The sequence below is a fragment of the Chelonoidis abingdonii genome, chromosome 5 (genome assembly GCF_003597395.2).
Source record: "Chelonoidis abingdonii isolate Lonesome George chromosome 5, CheloAbing_2.0, whole genome shotgun sequence".
Classification (NCBI taxonomy): Eukaryota; Metazoa; Chordata; order Testudines; family Testudinidae; genus Chelonoidis; species Chelonoidis abingdonii.
This window is the reverse complement of record NC_133773.1, coordinates 115,433,217-115,459,587: the sequence shown is the minus strand read 5'-3', so window position 1 is coordinate 115,459,587 and position 26,371 is coordinate 115,433,217. Positions and strand designations below refer to the sequence as shown.

Below are 26,371 nucleotides of genomic sequence, written 5' to 3'. Positions count from 1 at the left end.
AGCTGATTGTTCCTTGTTAAGTGGAGTACTTTGCATTTGTCTTTTTGAATTTTATCCTATTTCCTTCCACCATTTCTCCAATTTGTCCAGATCATTTTGGAGTTTAATTCTATTCTCCAAAGCACTTGCAATCCTTCCCACAGTAGTATCATCTGCAAACTTTATAAGTGTACTCTTTATGTCATTATCTAAATCATTAAGATATTGAACAGAACTGGACCCAGAACTGATCCCTGTGGGACCCCACTTGTTATGCCCTTCCAGCTTGGCTTTGAACCACGGATAACTACTCTCTGGGAACAGTTTTCCAACCAGTTATGCACCTACCTTGTAGTAGCTCCATCTAAGTTGCATTTCCCTAGTTTGTTTATGAGAAGATCATAAAAGACAGTATCAAAAGTATTACTGAAGTCAAGATATAGCACGTCTACCACTTCCCCCCATTAGCCCTGTCAAAGAAAGCTATCAGGTTGGTTTGACGTGATTTGTTCTTGACAAATCCATGCTGACTGTTACATATCATCTCATTATCTTCTAGGTGTTTGCAACTTTATTGCTTAATTATTTGCACCATTATCTTTCTGGGTACAGAAGCTAAGTTGACTGGTTTGTAATTCCACAGGTTGTCATTATTTATAGATGGGCACTATATTTGCCCTTTTCCAGTCCTTTGGAATCTCTCCCATCTTCCATGACTAATTGCTAATGGCTCAGATAGCTCCTCAGTCAGCTCCTTGAATGCTCTATGATGCATTTCATCAGGCCCTGGTGACCTGAAACATCTAACTTGTCCAAGTAATGTTTAACTTGCTCTTTCCCTATTTTAGCCTCTCATTTTCACTGGCATTTGCTATGTTAGATGTCGAACCAGCACCAAACTTCTTGGTGAAAACTGCAACCAAAAACTCATTTAGCACTTCTGGCATTTCCACATTTTCTGTTATTGTTTTTGCCCTGATTGAGTAATGGGCCTACCTGTCCTGGGTCTTCCTTTTGCTTCTAGTTAGGGTTGTCAATCTCAATTAATTCAAAACAAATTAACTTGATTAAAGCAATTAATTGTAGTTAATAACAGTTTTAATTACATTGTTAAAACTAAACAAATTGAAATTAATTATAAATATTTTTGGATTTTTTATACATTTTCAAATATATTGATTTCAATTACAACACAGAATACAAAGTATTCCGTGCTCACTTTATATTATTTTTTATTACAAATATTTGCACTCTAAAAAGAAAAAGTAGTATATTTCAATTCACCTAATGCAAGTTCTGTAGTGCGATTCTTCATCATGAAAGTACAACTTGCAAATATAGATTTATTTTTACATAACTGCACTCTAAACCAAAACAATGTAAAACTTTAGAGCCTATAAGTCCACTCAGTCCTATTTCTTTTTCAGCCAATCGCTAAGACAAACCTTTGTTTAGATTTACGGGAGATAATGCTGCCAACTTCTTATTTACAATGTCACCTGAATATGAGAATAGGCCTTTGCATGGCACTTTTGTAGCCAGTATTGCAAAGTATTTACGTGCCAGATATGCTAAACATTTGCAGGCCCCTTCATGCTTCAGCCACCATTCCACAGGACGTGCTTCCAAGCTGATAACACTTGTTAAAAAAGTGCATTAATTTGTGATTGAACTCCTTGGGCGGGGTGGGGATTGTATATCTCAAGCTCTGTGGTTTCACCCTCATTCTGCCATATATTCTGTGTTATGGCAGTCTCAGATGATGACCCAACACGTGTTGTTTGATTTAAAACTTGAAAAAGGCCTACTAGTGACAATATCAAGGAAGGTATCAGAGGTTGACATAAAACTCTGAGTTCTTAGGGATGGGTAGAATAATTGAAAACGCCAGAGGACAGAAGCTGATGTGAGAAGAAGCTGTTTGGCTGCTCTCTGCCATTTTGCATTCAAATTGCTGCGGTGCTAATAGCTTTTGCACTGACATCTGGTGTCTGTAGATGGAAAGACAAGCTTTCTTTTTTTCTGAATTCCTTGCCAGTGCTGTGGCTGTGACCAGAGGCTTCCTGAGCTTAGCATCAATTTAAAAAAAAAAAAAGGATTCTTTTAAATAAAAAGGAAAAAAGATCAAGTCACTTGGGTACATGAAAAGCTATTTCATTATAACACAACTGGGCAAAAGAGTTGTCAGATTTTTGAAAAAGGTCCAGTACTGCAGCATTTTGGGAATATTTTTCACATGTGAAAAATTGACAAATTTTAATGAAAAAAATCTATTCCACAGTCCACGTTCTTTGTAAAATGTAAGAGACGCGCTTGCTCCAACATTCGCACTATTAAACTGGGAACTTGAAATGAAAAGTACCTGTTTGTCCTAGAGGCAACATGCACTAGTATATTGGCTACTGGGCTGGGAACCAGATGCTCTTCGGGTGTAGTATCATGACTAGTCTCAATTAACTTTTGCAATTATATAGTATTTTATATGGATAAACTCTTACTTGAGCCCCCTGTGCTCTAGTGAATTTCACCCCATGAGAAGGTTGGTGGGGGAGGGAGAATTGACTTTTTTAGTCACATAGTTTTACCACATTGTTGTTTTTTTTAAGGATCCAGTTCCTGGAGTCCTTTGATTACATGAGAATCTTTGTTTTTATTTAAAAATAAAAGTAAATTTCTAGCTTTCATAGTTGCAGAAGAAAGCATGAAAATGTGCAACCTAAAGACTTAAACATCAGAAGACAGATGCACTTTGGATTGTGTTTAGCTTTTTAAAAATATCATGATTTTTAATTTGGTCTCATGCTATATTTTTGGAGGGGCTGACTCATGATTTTTGAAGTCTTAGGATTAGAGACACTGGTAATAATATCAATAAACGTGCACCGAAACTCCTGGTCTCCAAATGCACTTGTGCATGCCCCTAGGCACACACAAAACAGCCACAAAATATTCAAAATCCAGCACAAACATGGTAAACACATGAATCAAAGTTAGTTACTCCCCTATGCTGAACCAGAAACACCAAGAGAGTGTGTGGCCTCTCAGGTAGAAGCAGAAACTGATAATGCAGTCTTGTTGGTCGTCTTCTCCTACTATTGGACTGATCTACTGAGTGATTTTTGGGCAAGTGAGTTAGATTCTCTGTGCTTCAGTAGCTCAATCTGTTCCATGGAAATAGTAATATATACTCTGCTGTGGAAGAAAGGGGTCTTGTGCAGCTTAACTGAGGTTTCTAAATTGCTTGAGATTGTTGGCTGAAAGGTGCTATGATGAATGCATGGATTGTATTTCATGTATCGAAGTGCAGAAATGATTGTGACTTAAGTGACAGCAATTATAGATTTTGATGCACACATTTTAGTGCATACTATGAATATCAGTTATGAACAGACATGCTCGCTTTTAATTAGTGCCAATGGTCTGCTTGGGGAATTGCCTGGAAGGAAATATGGTATATTGCCTAATTAATTAGTTCAGATTAAAGGGATCGTTACTGTATTGAAGTGCAAACAACATTGGTGCTTTCAACTTACATCCCGAACACTGTGGCATTGCACTGTTGTTGTAGCTGTGTTGTCTCAGGATATCAGAGAGAAAAGGTGGGAGAGATAATATCTTTTATTGGACCAAGTTCTGTTGGTGAGAGAGACAAGCTTTTGAGTTTAGGGCAGTTGTGTACACTTAAAACACTGCATCAGCACACAGCTGTAGTGCTTAAGTGAAGATGCTTCTATGCCAACAGGAGAACTTCTGTCATGTAGTTAATCACCTCCATGAGAGGCAGTAGCTATGCTGAGGGAAGAAGCCCTCCCATCCACACAGTGCTATCTACACCAGGAGTAGGTCGGTATAAATGCATTGCTCGGAGATGTGGATTTTTCACACCCTAAGCGATATAGTTATACCACTATAAGTTTGTAGTACAGACCTGGCCCCCACAGAGCTCTTGATAAATATCTGAAGATGAGCTCTGTATAGCTCAAAAGTGGGTCTCTCACTAAGGGTAGCTGGTCCAATAAAAGATATTACCTCACCCATCTTAGCACGGGAGCGGGTAATTGAATTTGTTTTACTTAGGAGGAATCAACTAGACTTGAAGAATTGTCTCAAGCCATTTAAAAGTAGAAGGTTCTTGTGAAATGTCTTACTCTGGAAATCCGTACTGGGGTTAGTTTTAAAGAAGAGACAGGGAGAGAAGGGTAAAAAAGCAGTTGGCCTCATGGTTCTCTTACTGGGCCATATTGACAGGGCTGCAGTCTTGCTTTTCTTAATGAGACTTAATAATCAGGGGTCAGGAACCCAAAGTAGATCAATTCATAATCACATTCTTGTGTGTCTCATTTTAATGGCTAAGTTCAGTAAAGCTGTTACAGCAAAGGGATGATTCCATTTCCTGCTTGTCTGTGAATGATCCACCGTGGTTTCATAGTTGTTGCCTGAAGTATCTTATTTCCATTTCTTCTTAAAAAGAAAACATCCCTATATTTGACCCCTAGCTGAAAATTGAAATGCAGAGAATAGCAAGGGAAAAAGTGCATCAAGCAAAGTTTATAGCTTTCTTTTCTCCTTCACAGCATCACTATCTAGGATTTCCCATCAAGATGGTAAGATTGTGAGTGGAGCCTGTATTGCATTTTAATTGTATGCTCCAGGTCCCGTAAAATGAAAGGTCTGAGTTATCTATAGATAAGGCTTAAGGGCATCATAGCAGAACCATTAAGTTACATTTATGTCTGTTATGATCTTAAAGGGAAACTAAAAATCTGGCACTCTGTATTACAGAGGCTGTCAAAGGTTTTTGGGTGTCTATCTCCCATTGAAATAGTCCAGAATTAGCCACCTAAATACCCTTAGAAATCTGGCCCAGAATACAGACAGTGCCATTCTGGTTAGAAAATGCATCTAAATGGCAGATGTCAGACACTGACCCTACAGCTGAGAGAGAATCTATAAACTGGCACAGTTGCCCAAAATAGTTGGGAACCTTTAATGTAGCCTACACCTGCTGCTTCCATTTCACATATCCCATGTGCATTTAAAGCCTCAGAACTCTTATCTTCCGCTTGCAGACAGTGATATCTTAAGCGACACATTTGTCCATGTCCTAATCTTGATTTCCCAAAATCATCACTACAGAATTATTTTTGTTTAAATATGGCTTTCACTTAACTCCTTGCCTCACCCCAAAACTATGTATTTATCAACAGTGTGATGTGACATGACTAACAGATCGCACCCGCTATTTGGCAGGGATGGAATTCAACCATTCTATACCCAGACAGAAGAGCAAATTCAGGTGTCTTCCTTCAATGTAGAAGAATTCAGCCAGGTAGAACTGTGGCTGAGCTAAGCTAAAACCAATTACCACATTGTTCAGCCAGCTCTTAGCACATGTAAACCCAGGCTAAGTGGAAAGTGATTAATTTCTACATCCATACGTTTTAGAAGTGGAATTAATCTGATGTTTAAAAAATACCCACACCAATACATAAGAGCCAGATTTTGTTCAATCAGTGTTTCTTTGGACACACCAATAGAGCTGGTCCCTCTGCGACAATGCGTTCAAGTTGCACTTCAGTCAGCAGCCAAGAAACGAAGATGAGCTGTGTTCATTCCCATTGACCTCAGCCATCATGCTTGTGCACAATCAGAGAAGCAAACTGAGGCAAACCTGTTAACATCTGCACTGTTAGCAACACAAGTCATGGGGAGCTGGAAAGAATTCCACACTAGCAAATAGACAAGGATGATGTAGCTTAGGTACAAAGGGCCAAATTCTGCTGTCACACTAGTCAGTGCAAGCCTACTGACGTAAACAGGATTGCATCAGGGGAACTGAGACTCGACCTTGACCCTCTGTGTCATATCAGCTTGGACCAGACCTGCATCTTTACAAGCTTCATTGTGGTTATCACAAAATGAGAGTGAACAATGACCCAAGATTTGACACTATCTTTTGAAGATACTTGCCTAAACAGAAAAGCTGCTGTTGTCTACCAGACTAGTCTGTCTAAACTCTTTGGAAGCTGGGGATGTTACCTATGTGCTGTATGTTCTAAATATTCATTAGCCAGGTAGTCTAGAAAGCTCTAGTGGTGCAAGGGTTAAAGATTTGCTTACATGTATGAAAATCTTGAAACCCCCCCTAAGATGTTTGGTTTTACAATGGGATTTGGAGCAGAACAGTTCTTCGGTAGCTCATATTTTTGTATACAAGTTTCCCACACTCAATGTCACAAATCTATCTCATTCAAGAAGGAATCAGTGGAATATTTGAGACTAGCTTCCTTCTTTGTTTGTCGTCAAACAGCATCATTATCACAGGAAATAAGCTGGGCTCTCAATCATTGGCATGAGACATGATAGAACATTCTCTAAAATGAATCTCTGGATGTAACTGGACCAATTATTTATTACAACACGAGGGCAAGTGAATAGGAAACTTTTGTGCTGGGATGCAAAGGTTCATTTTTTATAGTTACAAAAAGAATTTTGAGTGAGGCCATTTTCTGTTTGCCACTCTTATGCTCAATCTACATTCAGAGTTAGTCACAGTTTATTTGGGGCTATGTCTCACCTTCATGTCCATGAGCTGAGAGAAATCAAACCAGGTGAAAATTAGCAAAGAGGCAGAACAGGGCCTGGGGGTGAGTGAGTATCCTTAGCTGCTCAGTATGCACCCAATCACAAGAAAGCCTCCTCAAAGGTACATTTCTCAGGGGTCTGTATGGATCCTTGGATGGGAGAAGCCACCTTGTTGCCACCTAGCTTCAGAACGAGCAAGTTTTGCCACTGGGAACTAGGTGTCAGGTCCCCAACACAACCACCAGCCTGTCAGTCACTCAAGCATTATTCTCTGGGCTATACATGCTGCCAGTTGACAATAGATGTACCTCACCCCCCCAGTGCATTCAAAGTGCCCCCCTGTAGTATTCAGCCTGATTAGTGGATACCCACAGAAATCCCAGCTCCTCCATTCCCAAAGGAAGAGTGAGTTTACCAGTTTTACCTTAGCCCACCTTTCCTGTATCACACATCGCACTTGGGGATCAATTGTAGTAAAACAGAAGGACATTAAGAAAGACTAGAGATTCAAAGAGAAACCAGGGTGAGCGATGGAAACAAATGGTTACATCCAAAACAAAATCATAAAACAAACTAGGGCCTACACTTGTTACCTTCCTATCCAGTAAAGATGAGTCTCATCCCAAAGTTGGCTTTTGCTGCACGTGCTGGCCCCGAAGGAGCTATGACCCTGTCTTTTAGGAAGCTCCCCCACACTCAACAATGTTCCTTAGTTAATGGATCTAGATCGTCTTTCTCCACCCTGTGATATACTGAATCAGTCCTCATTTCCAGCCAGGGTGTTCCCCTTGCTGTCATAGCATTCCTTTTCCTTCTGAGGGGTTTTGATGTTTATAGTTTGTCTTTGCTGGTTTTCCATTGACTTTTCTGGGTTGGTGCAAAGGTAGACTATTGAGCAATACGTTACATAATCCCCTAGCCAGGGAAGGGTGAAAGTTACCTCACACTTGAATGGGCCATCACCAAGACCTACTTTCCCCCAGGGACTTGCTTTCTCTCCAGAACCATAAGGGCATAATTTTCAATATGGTCACTCTGTTGCTTATATATTCCCATTATGTTATAAATACCATGAAAGCAGTGTATTAGGTGTTTTGAGTTTGTCAGGTCTCAGACAGAAGTTGCTTGTAAAGAGTGAGCCCTCTGCCAGTTGGCACCAACAGGCCTCAGAATCACAGGAAATAGTGCTGCTGGTAGCAGCAGCAAACTTCCATTCGATCTGATGTGTAGGTGCTGTTGTTCAGTTGTGGGGATGAGGAAGCCCATAGCATCATGGCTCCTGAAGGAGCGGCACTTCCATAGTGTAGTGTGATGGGTCACCTGTGTAGAGGCAGTTGGCTGTCTGCAGATTTTGGGACATTCCCTAACTAATGGGACCTAACCTCATACCCATTCCACCAGGGAAAGGGAGAAAACCTACCTTCTCACTGAACAGTGATGAGAAAACTCCTTTACCAGAACTGCATGGAGTTTCCTAGACCCTGCATGGGCTTTTCCTATGTATTTTATGGCACTAATTTTAGATCTTCTTGTGGGGTGAGGGGAAAAAGGCAAACAAAAAGGTGCTGATTAGTTCAGAGGGGATGACTATATTAGGACCAGTTTCTCCTTTCCAGATTATGTATTGCACATACTCCTGCTATCCTCCGCTCTTCAAATCAGAATCAGGGGTATCTTTCCTAAAGCAAAGTTGGTAAAGAATCAGTGTCACGCACTGCAATACTGCTGTCCGATACTCTTATGAAGGCATTTAGTAATATATTGGGCTGAGTTTGTTGCTGTAAGCATAACTCCATTGACTTCAATGGACAGACAATATAGCTCATTGTTTAAAAGGAGACAAGTGACACAATATCTAGTCCATATGCATGTGCCCAGAATGAAAAAACAAAACTGGTTTCCTATTACATATTGCTTCCACTAGATTAAATAATACAGCCTCTCTCTGTCTTTCTCTCTCTTGAAATGTGTGTCTTTAAACAGGCTACACGTATTGCCATGTTCAGTGTATGAAATTGTACACTTGCATGGACTCATTTTCATATCAGTGATTTTCTTTTCTGGAGCTGTCTAGCTCAGTTTATTTTTGTCTATAAATCAAACTTTTTGGTGGTGATAATTATATTAGTATTACTGTCCTGGGCACAATTAAATCCTTATTATATCCTAAGAGCTAGATAAATGGCCCAGTTTTTGCAGGCTCCAGACTGCTTAAGGAAGCACTCTATTCCCTGAAATTTACTTGTGGTTTTATACATGATGAAATTACACTATACAATATTTGAGAGATTAGGGAAGACATTAAAATAACGTACGCAGAGCCTAAATATAAGATAAAACATTTTTCACATGCCTTTCAGGCCTCCTCTTAGCTGATCCAGCAATGAAACCGTACTGGTGACTATTCGACAGTCCAAAAATATTCATGGTGATAGGTTACCAGAAACAGAGCAAATGTCTTTATGGCAAAACCAAACTAGAATAAGGTTTTGAGGAGGAAAAACTCATTAAAACACATAAATCAGTATCAGTAACTTAGCCAGAAATTCTCTGGATTGCCTCAAAACAATTTTGTGCTTCTTTCTTTTCCTCATGCAGTTTTGTTCCTGCGTGAAAATCCTCCTTTATAAACAAGATGTGTAAAGCAATGCTCATTTTGGTATCATCAGAAGACCCAGAGAATATGGCCTGGATGAGGAGGATATTAGTCATGGAAAAACTCACATATCAAATGACAGCAAGGAGACAGACTTGAAACCTGGCTCCCTTTCTTAGGATATTTGAATGAGTCAATGCCAATACCTAGAGTTAAAAAGATGGCATAGTGGCTACTTCTACAAGTGGCACACATGCCATCCAAGTACTGTACTGTTCAAAACGAGACCACCACAGAGCACATATTACTTAAAGTGACCAGTCAGTATTTTCCTCTATTGGAAGTGTGGCATTTTTTCTCCTTCATGCTGGAAGTTGTAAGTTTGTTGATTTGGTTTAGACTAGTAAAGGTCCAGTTCATCTGCTGTGTTTAAAAATATTGGAAGGAAGAAACAAAACGCTCATTGATTACAGGGAAAGGGCATTGGAATTGTTATAGGTGTTTATGACCATTAGTTTGTCAGAACAATGAATAAATACAATCAATGGAATAAATACAATAAAAAGGCACAGAGCAAAAACTCAAGCTCATGTTGCACACACAATCGTTTTCAACAGCAGACCCACCATTCCCCAGAGCAATCAGTTGCATGTAGGGAATAAGAATGGGACTACTAGACTGTTATGCACATGCTTAAGTGCTTTGCTGGACCAGGGCCAGACACAGGCAGGTGCAGCTGGACATAGATATCTACTGTACGAAATTGTCTACTAGAAATACTCCATGGTTTCAGTCTTTGCTTTAGGGAAAAGCTGGGCCAGTGTGAAAATCCAAGGCTTCATCTATTTAAGAATTTTCTGTCACCTCTCATGTGCAGCCCAGGCAGTAGATCCAAATGCAACCCTGCTGTAGGCGGGCACAACAGATTTGCAGTAGTAGACACATGACAGACAAGCACAGAATGTCATGTTAGTTCTGCCACTGCCATGCAGCTTAAGCTGTGTTGCCAACACAAATTCTCCCTTGTGAAACATTCTGTTGAATCTGGAGCCTAAGGACAACTCAGAAGATGATTGTTGGATCAGCCTAGTTGTAGTTGTTAGGTCCTTTGTTTACGTTTTCAGGATCAGCTACTAATACAAGATTAGGTTCCAGTGCAAGACTCATTGTCTCATTACAGTTGCTGATTTGGGGTGTTCAGAAGGATGGAAGATGTTAACTAATCTGGATGTGAGGTCCCACTGCTTAGAGGTGAGAAAACTTGTTTTGTACTGGTCAGCTCTCGTGCCTGGCAACCACCTATAACAACCTGCCTGCTCTGATTTTTGCATATGAGTTTACAGATGCAGTAAGCAGTTTGGGATAGAAGAGCAGTATAAAGTTCCTAATATTTCCCTCTCCCCACTGAGCTGAAGTTCCCACTTCTGGGGAAGAGCAAGCTGTTCAGTAACATGACCTAACTGCAGCTATGATAGAGTTCTATGATGTGCTGGGCCACCTCAACTCCTGTTCAAGGTCCCTGAGCACGGGGGGAAATCAGCATCTCACAGGATCCAGTCATTACACTCAAAGCCTGCTTCAGTGGGGCCAAGTATAATCTGAGGGCAGGTAGTTCACCATTACCCTGACTGGATGGAATAAACTTTGAGCACTTGCAGGGAGGACTCTTTCCAAACTGGTACTTTAGCTCCTACCACAGGAGAGCCAATGGCTGTAGAAGAGCAGAACTGGGGCAGGATTAGGGCGAGTTGTATGAAGTTGCGTAGTGTCGGTCTTCCCTGAGCAATAAAATAACTCCATTTTAAAAAGAAAAACACTTTGTTTAGTAACTTCCTTTGATCCAAGATACACATTCCCATCCCAGATCCTGCCATGATCCCAGCATAGCTGGTCTGAGATATTTGGACAATAACTTGTTTGTTGTATAAAAATGTGCTGATCATAGCATATGGAGATTTAAGGCTTGTGATTAATATTGAATAAGCTAGTACTACAAAGTATATTTGCCTATACAAACATAAACGAGGATTAATTTTCTATTTCACAATGTTTGCTTGGTGCTTTACATCATCTCTAACAGAATTTACCATCTAAGGAGTCAATCCTGCAGACTAAGTCTCTGTGTCTGCATGGAAACCTGCCTATGCAGGATAGCTTGCAGGACTGGGGCCTAAGATGCATCTTCAGCTTCCTTTGGTGCTCAGTATCTCATAGGCTTAGGTGAACAGACCACCACAGATAAAACTACCCTTGGTGATCAGGTTAGCAGAGTCCTGCATATTATTTAACAGTGCTTTTCCTTGTATGGAGAGGAATACAATGAACCAGGGGTGGAATCCTGGACTTATTAGGTGTGTCTACACTGCATTTTAAAACCCCACAACAGTTGGTCTCAGAGCCCAAGTCTACAGACTCCGGCTCATGCTACAGCACTAAAAACTGTTGCATTGACATTTGGCTCTGAAGACAGAGGAGGGAGGTGTGAAATGAAAGACCAAATAACTTGGTAATTGATTTCTTTCACGTTGTTACAAAAATGAAAAGGGGCCCAATATTGCAAGTCCCCCCATCCCCTACTATTTTTAGATTTACCTATAGATCCATCACTAGATCTGGAACAAATTTAACCATCTTCAGTTTCCACTTACATATTCAAACAGCTCAATTTTAGATCCTCTCTGGTTGCAGGTTCTGTTGTTTGTGATGGGGAAAACATAACATGCTACCAAGGAACAAAGAATTAACAAGCTCTAATTTACAAGGCGGATAAATTTGTTGCTATGCTAGAAATAAGAGACAAATGGAAAAGAACTCTTTAGCTTCATTAGGAAATCTCCACATCATTCATCTGCAACAAACAACTTAACTTCACCCTCCCATGAATCATGTTCATGTGACACCTCCTAATATGTAGAGGTACCTTTTAGGTTTCATAACTATGAGAGATGCTCCAGCTGCATAAGTTAATAAGTCAGTTAAGGCCCTTCTAGTGAAAATAAATTTCAGATGGCTGCTCAGAAGTCATAAGGTAATTTGTTTCTTAAAGTCAATAGAATGAACACGGTCGAGCCCTCTAATATGCAAACAGTAGCTATTTAAAAGGACATTATGAGAAGGAAAGATCCCTCCATTGAATATCTCAGAAAAAGTCAATTCCAACACAAAGCCAAGATTTCATCAGCTGATTAAAAGTGTGCTTGAGACTAGTTTGCTCACTTAAATTAGAGTGTGTCCTGATTTGTAAGGCAGAAATGTGTCACTCTTCTGCACTCAATTTTAGTAACATTCAGGTGGCAGAACAATTTCAGTTGTATAACTTTTAGATAGGACATGAGCAGTTATGAATAAAGTCTATTTGTTTCATGTGTCTTCCCCTCCCACCAAAAATAAAAATTCAAATTTCCTATTTATAAGACTGGACAGCTGTGAATTAGCATTTGAAGTTTGCCATAATAAAGTGAATACTTACTTCATTAAGACGGAATTTAATGGCATGACAAAAAACAAGTTGCTTTACTAAAACTGTAATGAAAAAATATATAGATATTTACAGTAAAGGAAACTTCTTAACAAAATCAAACCACTAAAGAGGAGAAATTTACACAATACATAAGTCCTAAATTATGACTGACAAATAAACAAACAGAACACTCATGATTATAAAACCCACTTTGCCTTGAGGGGAAATTCTGCTTGGTCTGATGAATGTTTGAAAGGCTGCATAACCTTTCATAGCTTAATAAAACATTCCTACGGAAAAAGTTTGGTAGTTAAAGACCAACAAAATTCATCTTGTGTGCACACTATCAGTTTTCCATGCGTGCTTTTAAAATTCATTTGGCAATCCATTTTAGCTTAAAGACAGCTGGGGCGATCTGGTTTCAATTCTTTTTGGGATACGTGGATTCCACATGCCCATTTATTCATTCATTTCTCAATAATCTGAAATAAAACAAGACAGGATGACTGAAATTTGCAAGCAAAGAGAATGAAATCCACATAAATGTAAATAAATAGGATGCACAATACATAGCTGGTCCTGGTTGGTATTTGCAACTGTACTTCCCTTGACTTCAGCAAATCACTTCTGGGGTTATACAGAGGAAAGATGGTAGAATGTAACTAGACTAAGGTTACAAAGGACGTAGTGCTCTTTCCTTCAAGGAGCTGACTAAATGTTCAAAGAATCAATGTTAAGTGTGCAGCCAAGGAACTAACAATTTAAGAGAGCCTGGTGCAATGGGAACTTTACATCCCAATTTGGGGCCTATAATACTAGATATTCAAACAGTCCAACAAAAAGTTTGTGCGCTCACAATTGCCCTCTGATCAACAACCCTTTCTCAAACACACCTTTGTATCACTCAGATGCAGCAAAGCACTGAAGCATGTTTGTAACGGAGTGAGTAGTCCCACTGAAGTCATTGACTTCTCACATGCTTAAATCATGCATGACTTACTGCTTTCCTGGACTGAAGTCCAGGTAAGCATCTTCTAATAGCTCCTTTCACTGTCATTGGCTCCAGTTAACTTTGTTGTTCACACTGTAGCCTTTTGTAACACGCCTCCCCCCAAAAAGTCTGCTTTTACTATTGCTGAAGCCAAACTATTACCTTTTAATTTCTCTCTCAAAATCCACAGGTATTAGTTTGTAAAACATGAGCTAAAAAGTTAAACCTCTAACATTTTAGTTATTTCTAATAAAATACATAAAAGGGGACTACCTATTAAAACATCTTTCCTCATTTTCCTAGGGCAGTTGAAAATGAGACCCATTTAGAGGTGCCAGCCTAATTAAAATTTGAATTCACATCTAAAGATATCATTTAGCTAAATAAAAACTTGTTATCGGATCAGCCCTGGGTAAGGTATATTTATAATTTGAGTATATTGTTTTACAAGTTCTTGCTCACTTCTGATCTTTATTTTTGCTATATATTCTCTCAGTTACTATTTTTACATGGTTATCTACTTCTTCGTTCATTTCCCTTTGTAATAAAGCTTCATGGGAACTAAGGAGCGCTTTTTAATACATCAGATTTGCACATACTGATCGATTATGTTAAATATCTGACAAACGTGCTCCTGCATGAATAAAGAAATGGCCATAACACAACATCCATTTTTGGTAATTACACATTTACACATTTGGTAAAGTCACATTTAGGCAACTAAGTTTTACACATCTGTTGAAACTGTTGAACTGTATGCAAGTTAGGAAGGAGATACAGGAGCCTCATTTTATGAACTTATCTGTGGCTCTACATAGTTTCCTGCCCATCGCTTGAGTTATCTGAAGTTCCTTGAGTGGCAAGTGACTACATCTTAGAAATGCACAAACAGCATTTTGATCTCCCCCCCTACAAATCTAGGCAGGGGAGAGTTTTAAATATAAGGCACCTGTGAGTGCTTTGTAATCATTTTGTAAATATTTTATAAATATTATTCTATTTAAATAATGTCTTATTTATTCCTTCTCACAAATCATGCAATGGCAGATACTACATTGTGCCAGGTAACAGGCTACCTCCAGTAGACCCCTTGGCACAGTACAAATTACAAGAACACAACTTGTGGCAAAATGGAGCAGGCTGATTGTTCAGTAGTAACATAAGCCCTCACTGTGCTGTGGTTCAGAACTCGATTAAAGACCATCCATGGAAAATATCTGCTAGTTAGCTATAAGTTATTTATAAAGACTTGTCACTTCTCCCTCCCCAACTGCATCTCTACCAGTAAAACTGGTTGGCCAACTACAATCTAGAGCACATTTGACTTTCCCCTGCTTGTCTAAGTCCATCCATCAGAAACATGCTCCTCCTCACCAACTCTAGGAAAAGCACCAGGAGAAGACAGACTAGGAAGAGAAAGGATGAAGAGGGGACAATGCAGAGAAGAAAAAAATAGCAAACGAGACACTGTACTGTCAGGTGGGCTTGCAGAGCCTGAGCCACACATCCATACTGCTATTTTTAGCAAGCAGCTCGAGTCCCACTAGTGCATGTTTGTCTACCAGACTGGGAGGCAGGCTCCCAGCTGCAATGCAGACAGGCTTATTTACCTGGAGACACTCAGGAAAATTAATGTGAATTAATGAAAAATTTGAATTTAAATCAGATTAAACTGCATTAAATCCCAGTGTGGACACACATTCAGAATTAAAGTGACCTTAAAATCAAGTGAGGGCCACAGACCACACATTGCAACTTTAACTGTCCCCTTTTCATCCTTCTGTAATGCTACTTTACCACATTATATATTCCCCAACACTAATCAAGTTTGGTGCAGTAGTCTATCATGTTTGGAGAGGGTAATCTAATAACGGATTGAGTAGAAGGGCAGTTACAGGGGTGATGGAAGGCTGGCAGTTCTAGAGAGCTCTGAAATTTGCAGGATATGGACTGTAGTGTATAGTAGTGGTGATATGTGCCTGCAGGTGGAGGAATAGAGGATCTGGATAGGTAGGCATTAATACTTACTTCATTTCTTTGCTTTTGTGGGGAGATTTGTCAGGTATATTGTGTGTAGCAACCTTAAGTGCTTTGTTTATTAGTTTTGTAGGTTTTTTTCAATGCTTGAAAGGGAGTGGGAAAGCCAAACCTGTGCAGTAGCAGAAATGCAGCAATCCTGTTGCAGGCTAAAATCTGACATAAATGGGTAGTTACTGAAAGCGAGCTGGCAGCCTACCCCAGTCAATCAGGTTTGCATTGTCTATTTCCCATCAATCAGATTTGCATTTGCACCAGTGCTAGTTAGTACACCTCTCGAAAAAGTTTTATATGGACAGACAGGTTTCAGTACAAACCAGGATGACAAGGAAAAATGTCAGCAAGCGCCCTATTTCAAAGGCTTCCTATTAAAACATTTTGAAGAGAAACCAAATATGTATGGTTTGTATGAAATACACAAATAATCCAGATATCATACAAACTAACCCTGTATGATATTTTAGAGGAAAAAAAAAAAGGTATATCCCATTTTAAGCCCCATTAGAACACAACCTTAACTATGTAGTTGCTACAAGCCACCTGCAAAGTGTGTTCACAGAATAAATGGAAATACAATATATTTAATAGGTTGCATTTTAAATAGTCTCATATTTACAAATCACATTTCTATAGGAAGTTTTTTTTAAAAAAAATCTGCAACTAACTTTTCTATCATGAAGAGTTGGGCTTTTTTTTTTTTTTTTTTACTTTTGCATTTGACAATACTTTGTATAGTCAGTTCCCATTGTTTGTGTAGGTCTCTCTGACAGTATGGGAAGAAAGACACTAAGAATAGGAACACAGGCTGTAAAACCACACAAATTAACAGGATGATACAAGGGCTACTGAAACAAAAATACCCTACTTTAAAAAAAAATGGACTGGATTTCAATTTGATTCTGTCTCTAAACAATTAGAATTCAGATTAACAGTAGGCTGACTGTGGGTTTGACATAGTGATGAATACACAAGAACAAAACCAGTATTAAAACCAGGTCTAATGTAGGATGCTTTTCCTGTGCTTGCAAAAAATAAGTTCTTCATTGTGAAACCAGAATATGCAGAAGTCACACTGCAGTATTCAAAATTGACAACTGTTGCAAAGAAATCCAGTCCATTCTTTTCCTTTTTTAAAACAAAGATTATGAAATTGAATTTTATTGAGTTTCACGCAAGATGCACTTATAAAATTGGTACAGAATGTCATTTAACAGATGAAAATCATTCTAAGCTTCCTTTAGCAACGGCTAAATAATTGAAAAATTCACAGATGATCTGAATTGAATTTGAATGTGTAAATTTCTCAATGAGCACAAAATACACTCAAAATAAAAGCATTTTAGACTCTTCTCTCTCCCTCGCCCCCAACCATTTCAATTGATTCTGGACACTACTGCAGCTGCAGTTGGTGGAGGAGGAGAAGAGGCAGCAAGAGGCTCCTTTTAGAGCAGATGATGTTGACTTCTATGGTAAAACCATTTTTCATGACAACTTCACATTCTGACCTGTTTCATAACATTATTTCTGTACATTTCTCTGTTCTGTCATATTAATACAACTTTGCAGATTTTAGGAATTAGCATGTATTCTTCCACATTTCATATTCATAAATCAAACATTAAACTTTGGCTTTTCAACTCCAATAGATTACAGATTAGTTAATAAAAGAAATCCTGTGGTTTGCTCATCACTGAAATACCTGTATCATATCAAAAAAACAAAATAAAATTCCAAGGGAAATAACTTAGCAGACATCAACCTAAATCTTTTGAAAGGTTTTTGAAAATAGAGGTTAATGTTACATTTTAACTGCAAATGTAGGATTCATCACTGGATGAAAGATTGTCTTTTGATTCAGTTCTCTAGCCTAGTTATTGAGCTGAAATGCAGTTCGTTCTTGAGGGATTCAACATGCCTTTCATCAATTCCCCCAACCTTGTCTCACACACCAGAAATTAAGATGCATTACACTTCATAAAACCAAGCGTTTCATAATATAGCTATTCATATCTACTTAAGTTTGCTTAAAATCCATCAGTTAAAATGGACACTTCTGATTTTCTGTATAACTATTCTATGGGCAATTTTTCCAGCTAAGTTAATATACAGATGCCATTTTTATCAACTTGTTTAAACCAAAATGTAGTGAGTAATTATTTCTTCCATTGCATTGGAAATATCTGGAATTAATGCAACACTGGTGTTGCTGGCTGCAGTTCACACTACCCTTCTCAATATAAAGAAGTGTCCCTTTGTAATAAATGCTTCCCATTGCAAAAAACAAGCCACAGCTTTTTTTAAAAAAAGCCTTTCATATAGAATTTATAAATATATATAGTTTGCCTTGCAGAACACATTGTAATTGAACACAATAATGATCAAGCTGAGTTTGCCCAGTTATGCGGAACCTTTACTGTATTTCTTTGTACTTGTGATCCATTTCCCTCGCTGGTTTAGATTTTAGATAAAATACTATGCAGTGGGTCTTTCATTTAAGATACTGTAATATTTTATTCTGATCAGTTCTGATACATCTTCAAAGATTTTTCTGGTGACAAGAATAATTATCTTGACTTACTGTTTAATCTACCAGTGCTTTTTTATGTGTTCGCTGATAAGTACAAGTTTTGAAATCTGCAGCTGTTTATGAAAACAACATGAGACTGGAAAGATGAGCTTCCTATTAAAGTTGTCACATATTCCCAGGTATATCCATGTACTGGAGAGACCCTGATGAAAAATGGTATGTTCTGGAAGCATGGTTTCAAAAAGCAGAACAGCATTTTGATTTTTTCAGTCTATTTCCAAGGCAGCGATACTGTAGCTCTGCCAAATAGACAAGAGACTCTCACAATCCATTATATTTTCCAAAGAGCCCAGTTAAAGATTTCTGTTACTTGATCTGACCAGCTACCAAGCCTAGTTACTTGTAAAAATTAATATTTGTTTGCCATTAATAATTTAAGTTTTTAAATAAATATTTAAGTGCCTTTTTTTGGCAACTGTCCATTCTGGTAGCATTTGCTGTCCCAATAGCTCAGTATCCTAAGCACATCTATTCAGAAAACTTAGTCAATTCTGTTTCCACAAATAGTAAACCTGTCTATCTCCAACAAATCTTTCTTTGAAGATCTGTGTTTTAATTCTGAATTGTCTTGGCTTATATCTTTATCTTCTCCATCAGGAGTCGTCAGGAATTGATCAGAGTTGCTTGTCACAAGTAAAGATGTAGGATTTTCCTTCTGATGCACAGGCTGATTGGTAACTGATGCAGAGAAACTTTCATCTGTGGGAATTCCTGTTGGAAGAGCAGAAAATCAGAATTTTTAACATGTGTTAATTGTATAAGCACATCAATGAATTTGAAATTGACAGATCTGTCCATCATTAAAGCTGCACTGAGGGCTGAGAAAGTTAGCCATGTGAACAGCAAAAGTAGTACAAAATAAATGAACCAGTTTTGAAAACCAAATACTTCTGAATATCCTGTCAAACCACTTCACTTTTTGTTACCACTGCCATTAGGATCCTAGAATGCTTACTAATGCAACAGAATATTGTGTATGAATTTCCAGTAATGTTGTGATACAAATCCAGCAGAATAAAGTAGTCCAGAAAAGCCAGGAATATACCATATGTCATCCAGTATTAAGGAACAATGGAATGCAATAAAACAAGCAGATAAAGGTCATGATCATTGTGGCATGTTACAGAAAGCCATATGGTATGTTTCTGGTTTACTTGCCTGTTTTTGATGGTTTGTGTAATAAGTTTGTTTTCTCCATCCATCCCATCTGAAGCCAGTTGAAATGATCCCAATCAACAGTAGTTAACAGATCTGATTTCGGTGAAAGAATCTACATATGTTACTAGTGACAGGACTGTATCCCTAAGTATCTGCATATGAAAGCTGGATGCCCTAAGTTTTATCCCATGGGGAAGGTTCAGATACAGTAAAATATTTTTAGAGCATCGGATCCCCAAATAACTCTTTGAACCCCCTGATTTGTTAGGATTCCTTCTTTTTGTTTCCATAGAACTGAACACTGGGTTTATTAACACAATTTTAAAAAACACATTTCTATGCTGTATTAAAATATAATTTTTGAAACAGCTGAAAATGCATGATTTTCCCCATCGCAAAGGGGAAGAGCGACAAATTATTTTTTTTTCTCCTCTTAGAAACAAGATAACTAACATATTTTAAGGGAGTTTTTGAAAAACATCTGGCTTGTTTTGAGAAGCTGTTATAAGACCCAGCCAAGAGAACATTTTCTGACAAAAGTAATAAACATCAAAATAGGGGTTTGCAACAGAAATATTGCAGCAACGTGTAAAACCATATAATTACTAGTTCCAGATAACTACTTTACAAAGTAGCTTCTCTATCATATCACCTCTTCCAGTCATTTGTATATTTTTTAGGAAAATAAACCAATCTCTGGAGTAAGTTAATAAAGTCCTGTGTAAGTAAAACATACTGCATCTACCACAGAAGATCAATCATAACAAGGTTCACTGCAGAGCTTCAGTATGTAGGTAGGTATCTTCCCATTGCACAATTTCCAGAGGAAATCACTGTTCAATTTAAAAATGATTACCAGTCTAATTAGTGAGCTTATTCTTCAGGAGTAGTTTCAAACTTTACCCAGGGTAACTGCAACTGTATATATTCCCATGAGAAAGGTGCAAACTGTCAGGAAAATAAACTACCGTTACACTATAGGCTGAAGGAAAGTAGGTTAGATGAATTCATTGACACTGGTGATTATATTGCTAGCAATAGATGCTGTGCTGTTCAAGCTTATAATTGGGACACAGGGATTAATCAATAATGCAGAATTCTGCAATAATAATGAATAGACAGGAGTTAAGGCAAACTTTAAAAAATTCTTACACATGATCTGGCTTTACAAGGAAACAATTGTTAAGAGTCACTGTATTTATAAAATGAAGTGATGGCATTGAAAAATTAAGCTTCTTCCACCTTTGAGGATTTTATAGAAGCTGAGAATTTTTTTTTAAGTGACAGTCACAGAAATATATAGGTCTCTGCTTCTTATAAAATTCTGTCATTTGAGGCATAAGCTCTCTGCTGGACTGACCTGGTAAGCTTACTGCTGCTTCAGCTAAAAATAGTCTTCAAGATGTATTTACTGGGAACTGTTGGTAAGTTTTAATGGTCAACCCTTAAAACATGAATTATTGTCCCACATCCAAATGAAGTATTAACATATTTTATAATTTAAGAAAAAATTAGTACTGTGATACTGCAACATTTTCTAGTGAAAGCTTAGAAAAAGCATCCAGATCTACTGTACATAAGTTTTTTCACCATATAACCAAAAAAACCAATGTTATGGATTTAAGCCATTTTAAAATGAATGTATGCACTAAGTTCAGCTGAATGTGATTTGACACAGTTGAGATATAGGGTTTTATAACTGAAATGCTGACAGACTCAACTCTAGTATTGCTGGCAAGACACTAGGATGTCTAATAAACACCTTAAATTTCATGCTGTTCAAGTCTTTGGCTAACAGAGTAGAACACACTAAAGCCTCACTGTTAAATTCTCAGAGGCTTCCACTGGATTCTTCCCAGAGATGATACACAATTCAACTTTGTTGATCAGAACAGTGAAGGTTTCTGTTTTCCCCCATATTATGTCAAAGAGAGATAAAAAAACTAATATATCATTACAATTATTTATTAATAAGTTTTTTTTAAATACTGATGTTAAAGGTGCTATATATAAACTGCAGAAGCCTAAGAAAACCACCTTATATACTACAAAACAAAAAACATGGAGGCAAATCTCAGACCAAGAGAATTAACGTTAATCTCACTTAGAGAATGAAAAGCTGCCTGAAATCTTCCTATCTTCATCACAATTTTAAGTAATTGTACCTGCTGCATGTCATATTTTGCCTGCACTTCTGTAAGAATTCAAAGGAACATTCCTTATGAAACATCAGTACTGTCAGAGCTCAAGCCAAATGTGAAATATCAGCGTTTACAAGAAGGTGCTCCTCTAAATGAGCACGGACATGCACACAAAGTCAGTACTAGTTCTCATTTTGCTTCCCTACCTCCTTTCCCATACTCTGGTGGAATTTTATTGTAGTGGAGAATATTAACATCTGTGAAGGATGAAGCACTGAATAATGAAAAATAATAATTTTGTTTACAGAACTGTGCTCCAGCTGCTAGGTGTATGCTCACAGTCCTAACATGTGACCCAAGGCAGAGTTATCTTGTGGTAAAGGTACTGTTGAACAGCAGAGAGGGTAACAGCTGAATGAATATTAAATTTAATCTGGAAACAGTTTCCTTTTCACTGATCATCAGAACAACAAGTTAAACTTACCTTGAGGAGATTTAAATTTGCTTTGAGGTTTGCTGAGTGGTTTGCCTGGGGTGCTAGTAGGGGGAGGATTGAACAACTTCTCTTCCATTTTTGCCTCCTTTACATATTGGCATGACTTGCCCAACAACACAATGCTGTTAAGTACTTTTAGTGAAATTAACCTGAAACATAAAAGAGTACATTTACATATTTGCATTAGTGGATGTTCATATAAAAACAGTTTCATGTATGGTTTCTGCTGTTTGGAAGGGATTTAATTTGTTAGCTAATCCTTCCAACTGTAAGGCTCTTTCTCATGGCCTATAGACACATCCCTCCCATCCCCACCCCCCCAAAAACACAGCACACTAATTTGTTTTAACGTAAAGAGTTTCATAGGGTAAAAATGTCAAATGTTGCCAGAAGTCATTTGGATTCTAATATCAGTATTTTAGTTACTTAATATCAGTGTTTACTTCATGGAGCAGCTATGGGAATTTCAAAAAGTTTTCAATACAATCAGTATTTAAACATCTACTTTGAAAAGCATATAAAAATAACAGCAAATCTGTGATAGCTTTGAAGCATCTCTAATAATAAAATAATAATAATAATAATAATAATGCACACTATGTGGAGCTCTCAAACTTTGAACAACCATGGGCCACAAAGAGTTCAAAGACTACACCTAATTTCCATAAAATGGTCAAATTGTAGTAGCCCTCAGCTTTAATACTGAGGTGTGTGGTCCACAGAGTCTACCAGCCTCATCATGCAATATTCCACTTCTATCTGAGTAGCCAGGATGGGAGTAACATGACCCAGTAGATAGTGGACACCTAAATTCTTTTCCTGCCTCTGATTTGTTATGTGAACTTTGGCACATCACTTTAGTTCTACCTCAGTTTTCCCATCTGTAAAATGGGAAAAAGAGGTTTTTTACCTTTGAAAAGTGCTTTGAGATTTACAGATGAAAAGCACTTTATAAAAGCTAATTACTACTACAATTGACAGAACAAAAAAGGGGAAGGGATAGCTAAAGGGGGACAGATAGCTCAGTGGTTTGAGCATTGGCCTGCTAAATCCAGGGTTGTGAGCTCAATCCTTGAGGGAGCCACTAAGGAATCTGGGCAAAAATCAGTATTTGGTCCTGCTAGTGAAGGCAGGGGGCTGGACTTAATGACCTTTCAAGGTCCCTTCCAGTTCTAGGAGATAGGTATATCTCCAATTATTAATTATCACCACAACCACATACTAGGATCATAAATATTTTGAGACTACATCTCCATATTGAAGATGAAGGCAGCTTTGATTTACAGGTTAGTTTGATGGTTCTATGCTATTCTGGGCTCAGAATTTGGGTCTCCTGAACTTGTTTCTCACTCAAGGAGCTGCAAGATTACCTTTTATTTCTCTCAGCAGATAATCCTGCAGCAGTTGTGATAGAGTTTGGATGGAGCCCTATATGCTAGCTCACCATGAGGATAGTAAATAGGTAGAGAAGAATGTGGAAACCCACTGATTATGGAAATCTTAACAGACATTGTGATGATAATCTAAATTCAGAAAATTTGCTGGAAAAAGTGAATGTTTGCAAATTAAAAGCCTTAGAGCACATCTAAATTTGTGCGTTATAAAAAAGACCAAAGTATACTTCAGTAGCAACTCAACTATCACACATTGCATTAACACAAATGTCAAAAAGAAAAAAAAAAAATTAGCATACAAGATTTCTCTCTCAAACGTATTTTTATGTAATACATTTTCCTATAAAAGTAAGTCTGTTAGAGGGATACGAGGATATGCAGAGCAGACAATCTTCAGTATTTAAAAAGGTTGCCTCAGAGGTTGGTTCTGGGGCTGGTTTTGTCTAACATCTTCTTTAATGATGTGGATGATGGGATGGATTGCACTCTCAGCAAGTTCGCGGATGACACTGAGCTGGAGGGAGAGATGGGTACACTGGAGCGTAGGGATAGGGTCCAGAGTGACCTAGACAAATTGATGGATTGGGCCAAAAGAAATCTGATAAGGTTCAAAGGACAAGTGTAGAGTCCTGCACGTAGGACGGAAGAATCCCATGTGCTGCTACAGGCTGGGGACCGACTGGCTAAGCAGCAGTTCTGCAGAAAAGGACCTGGGGATTACAGTGGACGAGAAGCTGGATATGAGTCAACAATGTGCCCTTGTTCCATATTGGGATGCATTAGTAGGAGCATTGCCAGCAGATGGAGGGAAGTGATTATTCCCTTCTATTCGGCACTGGTGAGGCCACATCTGGAGTACTGTCTCCAGCTTTGGGCCCCTCGCTACAGAAAGCATGTGGACAAATTGGAGTATGTCCAGCGGAGGGCAAAGACAATGATTAGGGGGCTGGGATACATGACTTAAGAGGAGAGGCTGGGGTTATTTAGTCTGCAGAAGAGAAGAATGAGGGGGGATTTGATAGCAGCCTTCAACTACCTGAAAAGGGGGGTGGGAGGGAGCTAGGCTGTTCTCAGTGGCAGCAGATGACAGACAAGAAGCAATGGTCTCAAGTTGCAGTGGGGGAGGTCTAGGTTGGATATTAGAAAAAATTATTTCACTAGGAGGGTGGTGAAGCACTGAAATGGGTTACTTGGGGAGGTGGCGGAATCTCCATCCTTAGAGGTTTTTAAGGCCTGGCTTGACAAAGCCCTGGCTGGGATGATTTAGTTGGGGATTGGTCCTGCTTTGAGCAGGGGGTTGGCCTAGATGACCTTCTGAGGTCTCTCTGGCCCTAATCTTCTATGATAACAGTATTTCTTTCTACAAAGACATGTCCCTTGCTTTCTTTCCCCACACTGCCTCTCCAAAAAGGCCTTCAAGAGTTTTTCCCAAAACAAGACACTTTCACAGATATGTACTAATTATTTAAAAAAATGAAGGGGTTCATGGCCTAATCCAATTCAATGACAGTTGGACCAGGATGTTGGTGGGTTACAACTCACCCATCTGATGTATTAATACCAGATTTTCATCATGGATTACATAAGAACTTCCAAATTTTTTTCTGTCACAGGGTTTTGGGTTTCTAACTACTAGGAGGGCAGAAGTGGGTCAGATTAGTTTACAATTTATAGATTTATAGTTTATAATAATATAAAATTAAATCAAAATGCAAATTACAAATATTGGGTAAGACAATATTTTTTATTACATTTAATAATGTAACTTAATAAAGAACTATTGTTGCACCCCATCAAAACAATTTCCTTCTTATTTTAGCCTACAACTTTTGTGATAAAATCTTCAAGTTTTATCTAGGCAGTGTTTCTCATGTCTGTATTATACCTAATTCTGTCTCTCACATTGCAGATAATTTCACTTATGTAGATTATAATTACAGACACTGAAAGCAGTGTGCAGAACTTCCAATTACTCAGAGGATTTAGGAGATGTACTAATTCTAAACCTGAGATCACAGCAAAAGAATAAGGTCCATTCTCACTTTGAAATTCATATAGTATGACAAAATCTAATCTAATAAACTAAATCCAAAGAAGAAAGAGGTCACAGTTGTCTTTATTCATGAATACTTAACACATCACTATAGACTCTGTCTCCTGTCATTTTGAAGGTCAATGTCCCATTTGGTGCAGAATTGGTGAATTGGAGTCAGGTGTTTTATCAGTGTAATTTTTTTATTTACAAAATGTGCACAGGCCCTGTTTCCTTGAATTGAGGCAGTAACAAACAACACACAGACAACTCCCTTCCTGCAGAAACCTCAGACCAGGCACTTCTGCCCTGGACCCAGGATTCCTGCACTTTGTTTCTCTCTAAGGCCATACCAAAGTCTTACTGCTCAACACAGAGGGTATGTCTTTGAGTATGTCTACTGAGCAAAGAAAAACTCATGTCTGGCCTGCGTCAACTGACTTGGGCTCTCAACCTGTGGGGCTGTTTCACTGCTGTGTAGACCTCCGAGCTTGGGCTGAAGCCCGAGCTCTGGGACCCTCCCACCTTGCAGGGTCATAGAGCCCGGGCTCCAGCCTGAGTCCAGATGTCTACACAGCAATGAAACAGCTCCGCAGCCTGAGCCCTGATGGCCCTAATTGGCTGGTACAGGCCAGCTATGGGTTTCTGTGTAGAAATACCCTTTGTGACCCTGAGAGCCCTTCAACGTCAGTTGGCTGAGGGGTCTCATCCCATACTGTAACTTACATGAGGCCTGACACACACACTGCATCAACATACTGTTGTCATAATATATATCTAAAAAGTGTCACACAAATTATGTATTAACTGGTATCAGAGGGGTAGCTGTGTTAGTCTGGATCTGTAAAAGCAGCAAAGAGCCCTGTGGCACCTTACAGACTAACAGACATCTTGGAGCATGAGCTTTCGTGGGTG

General features: G+C 38.5%; 1 protein-coding gene across 1 annotated transcript in view; it reads right to left on the bottom strand.

The window, feature by feature from the left end:
• Positions 1-16,209: 16,209 nt before the first annotated feature.
• The window catches only part of TAPT1 (transmembrane anterior posterior transformation 1), a 101,269-nt gene continuing 91,107 nt past the window's right edge, over positions 16,210-26,371 (bottom strand). Inside the window, 2 exon segments of the mRNA XM_032773924.2 lie at positions 16,210-18,946; positions 22,019-22,179. Of these exon segments, the coding sequence (XP_032629815.1) occupies positions 18,717-18,946; positions 22,019-22,179 (391 nt within the window). The 3' untranslated portion in view covers positions 16,210-18,716.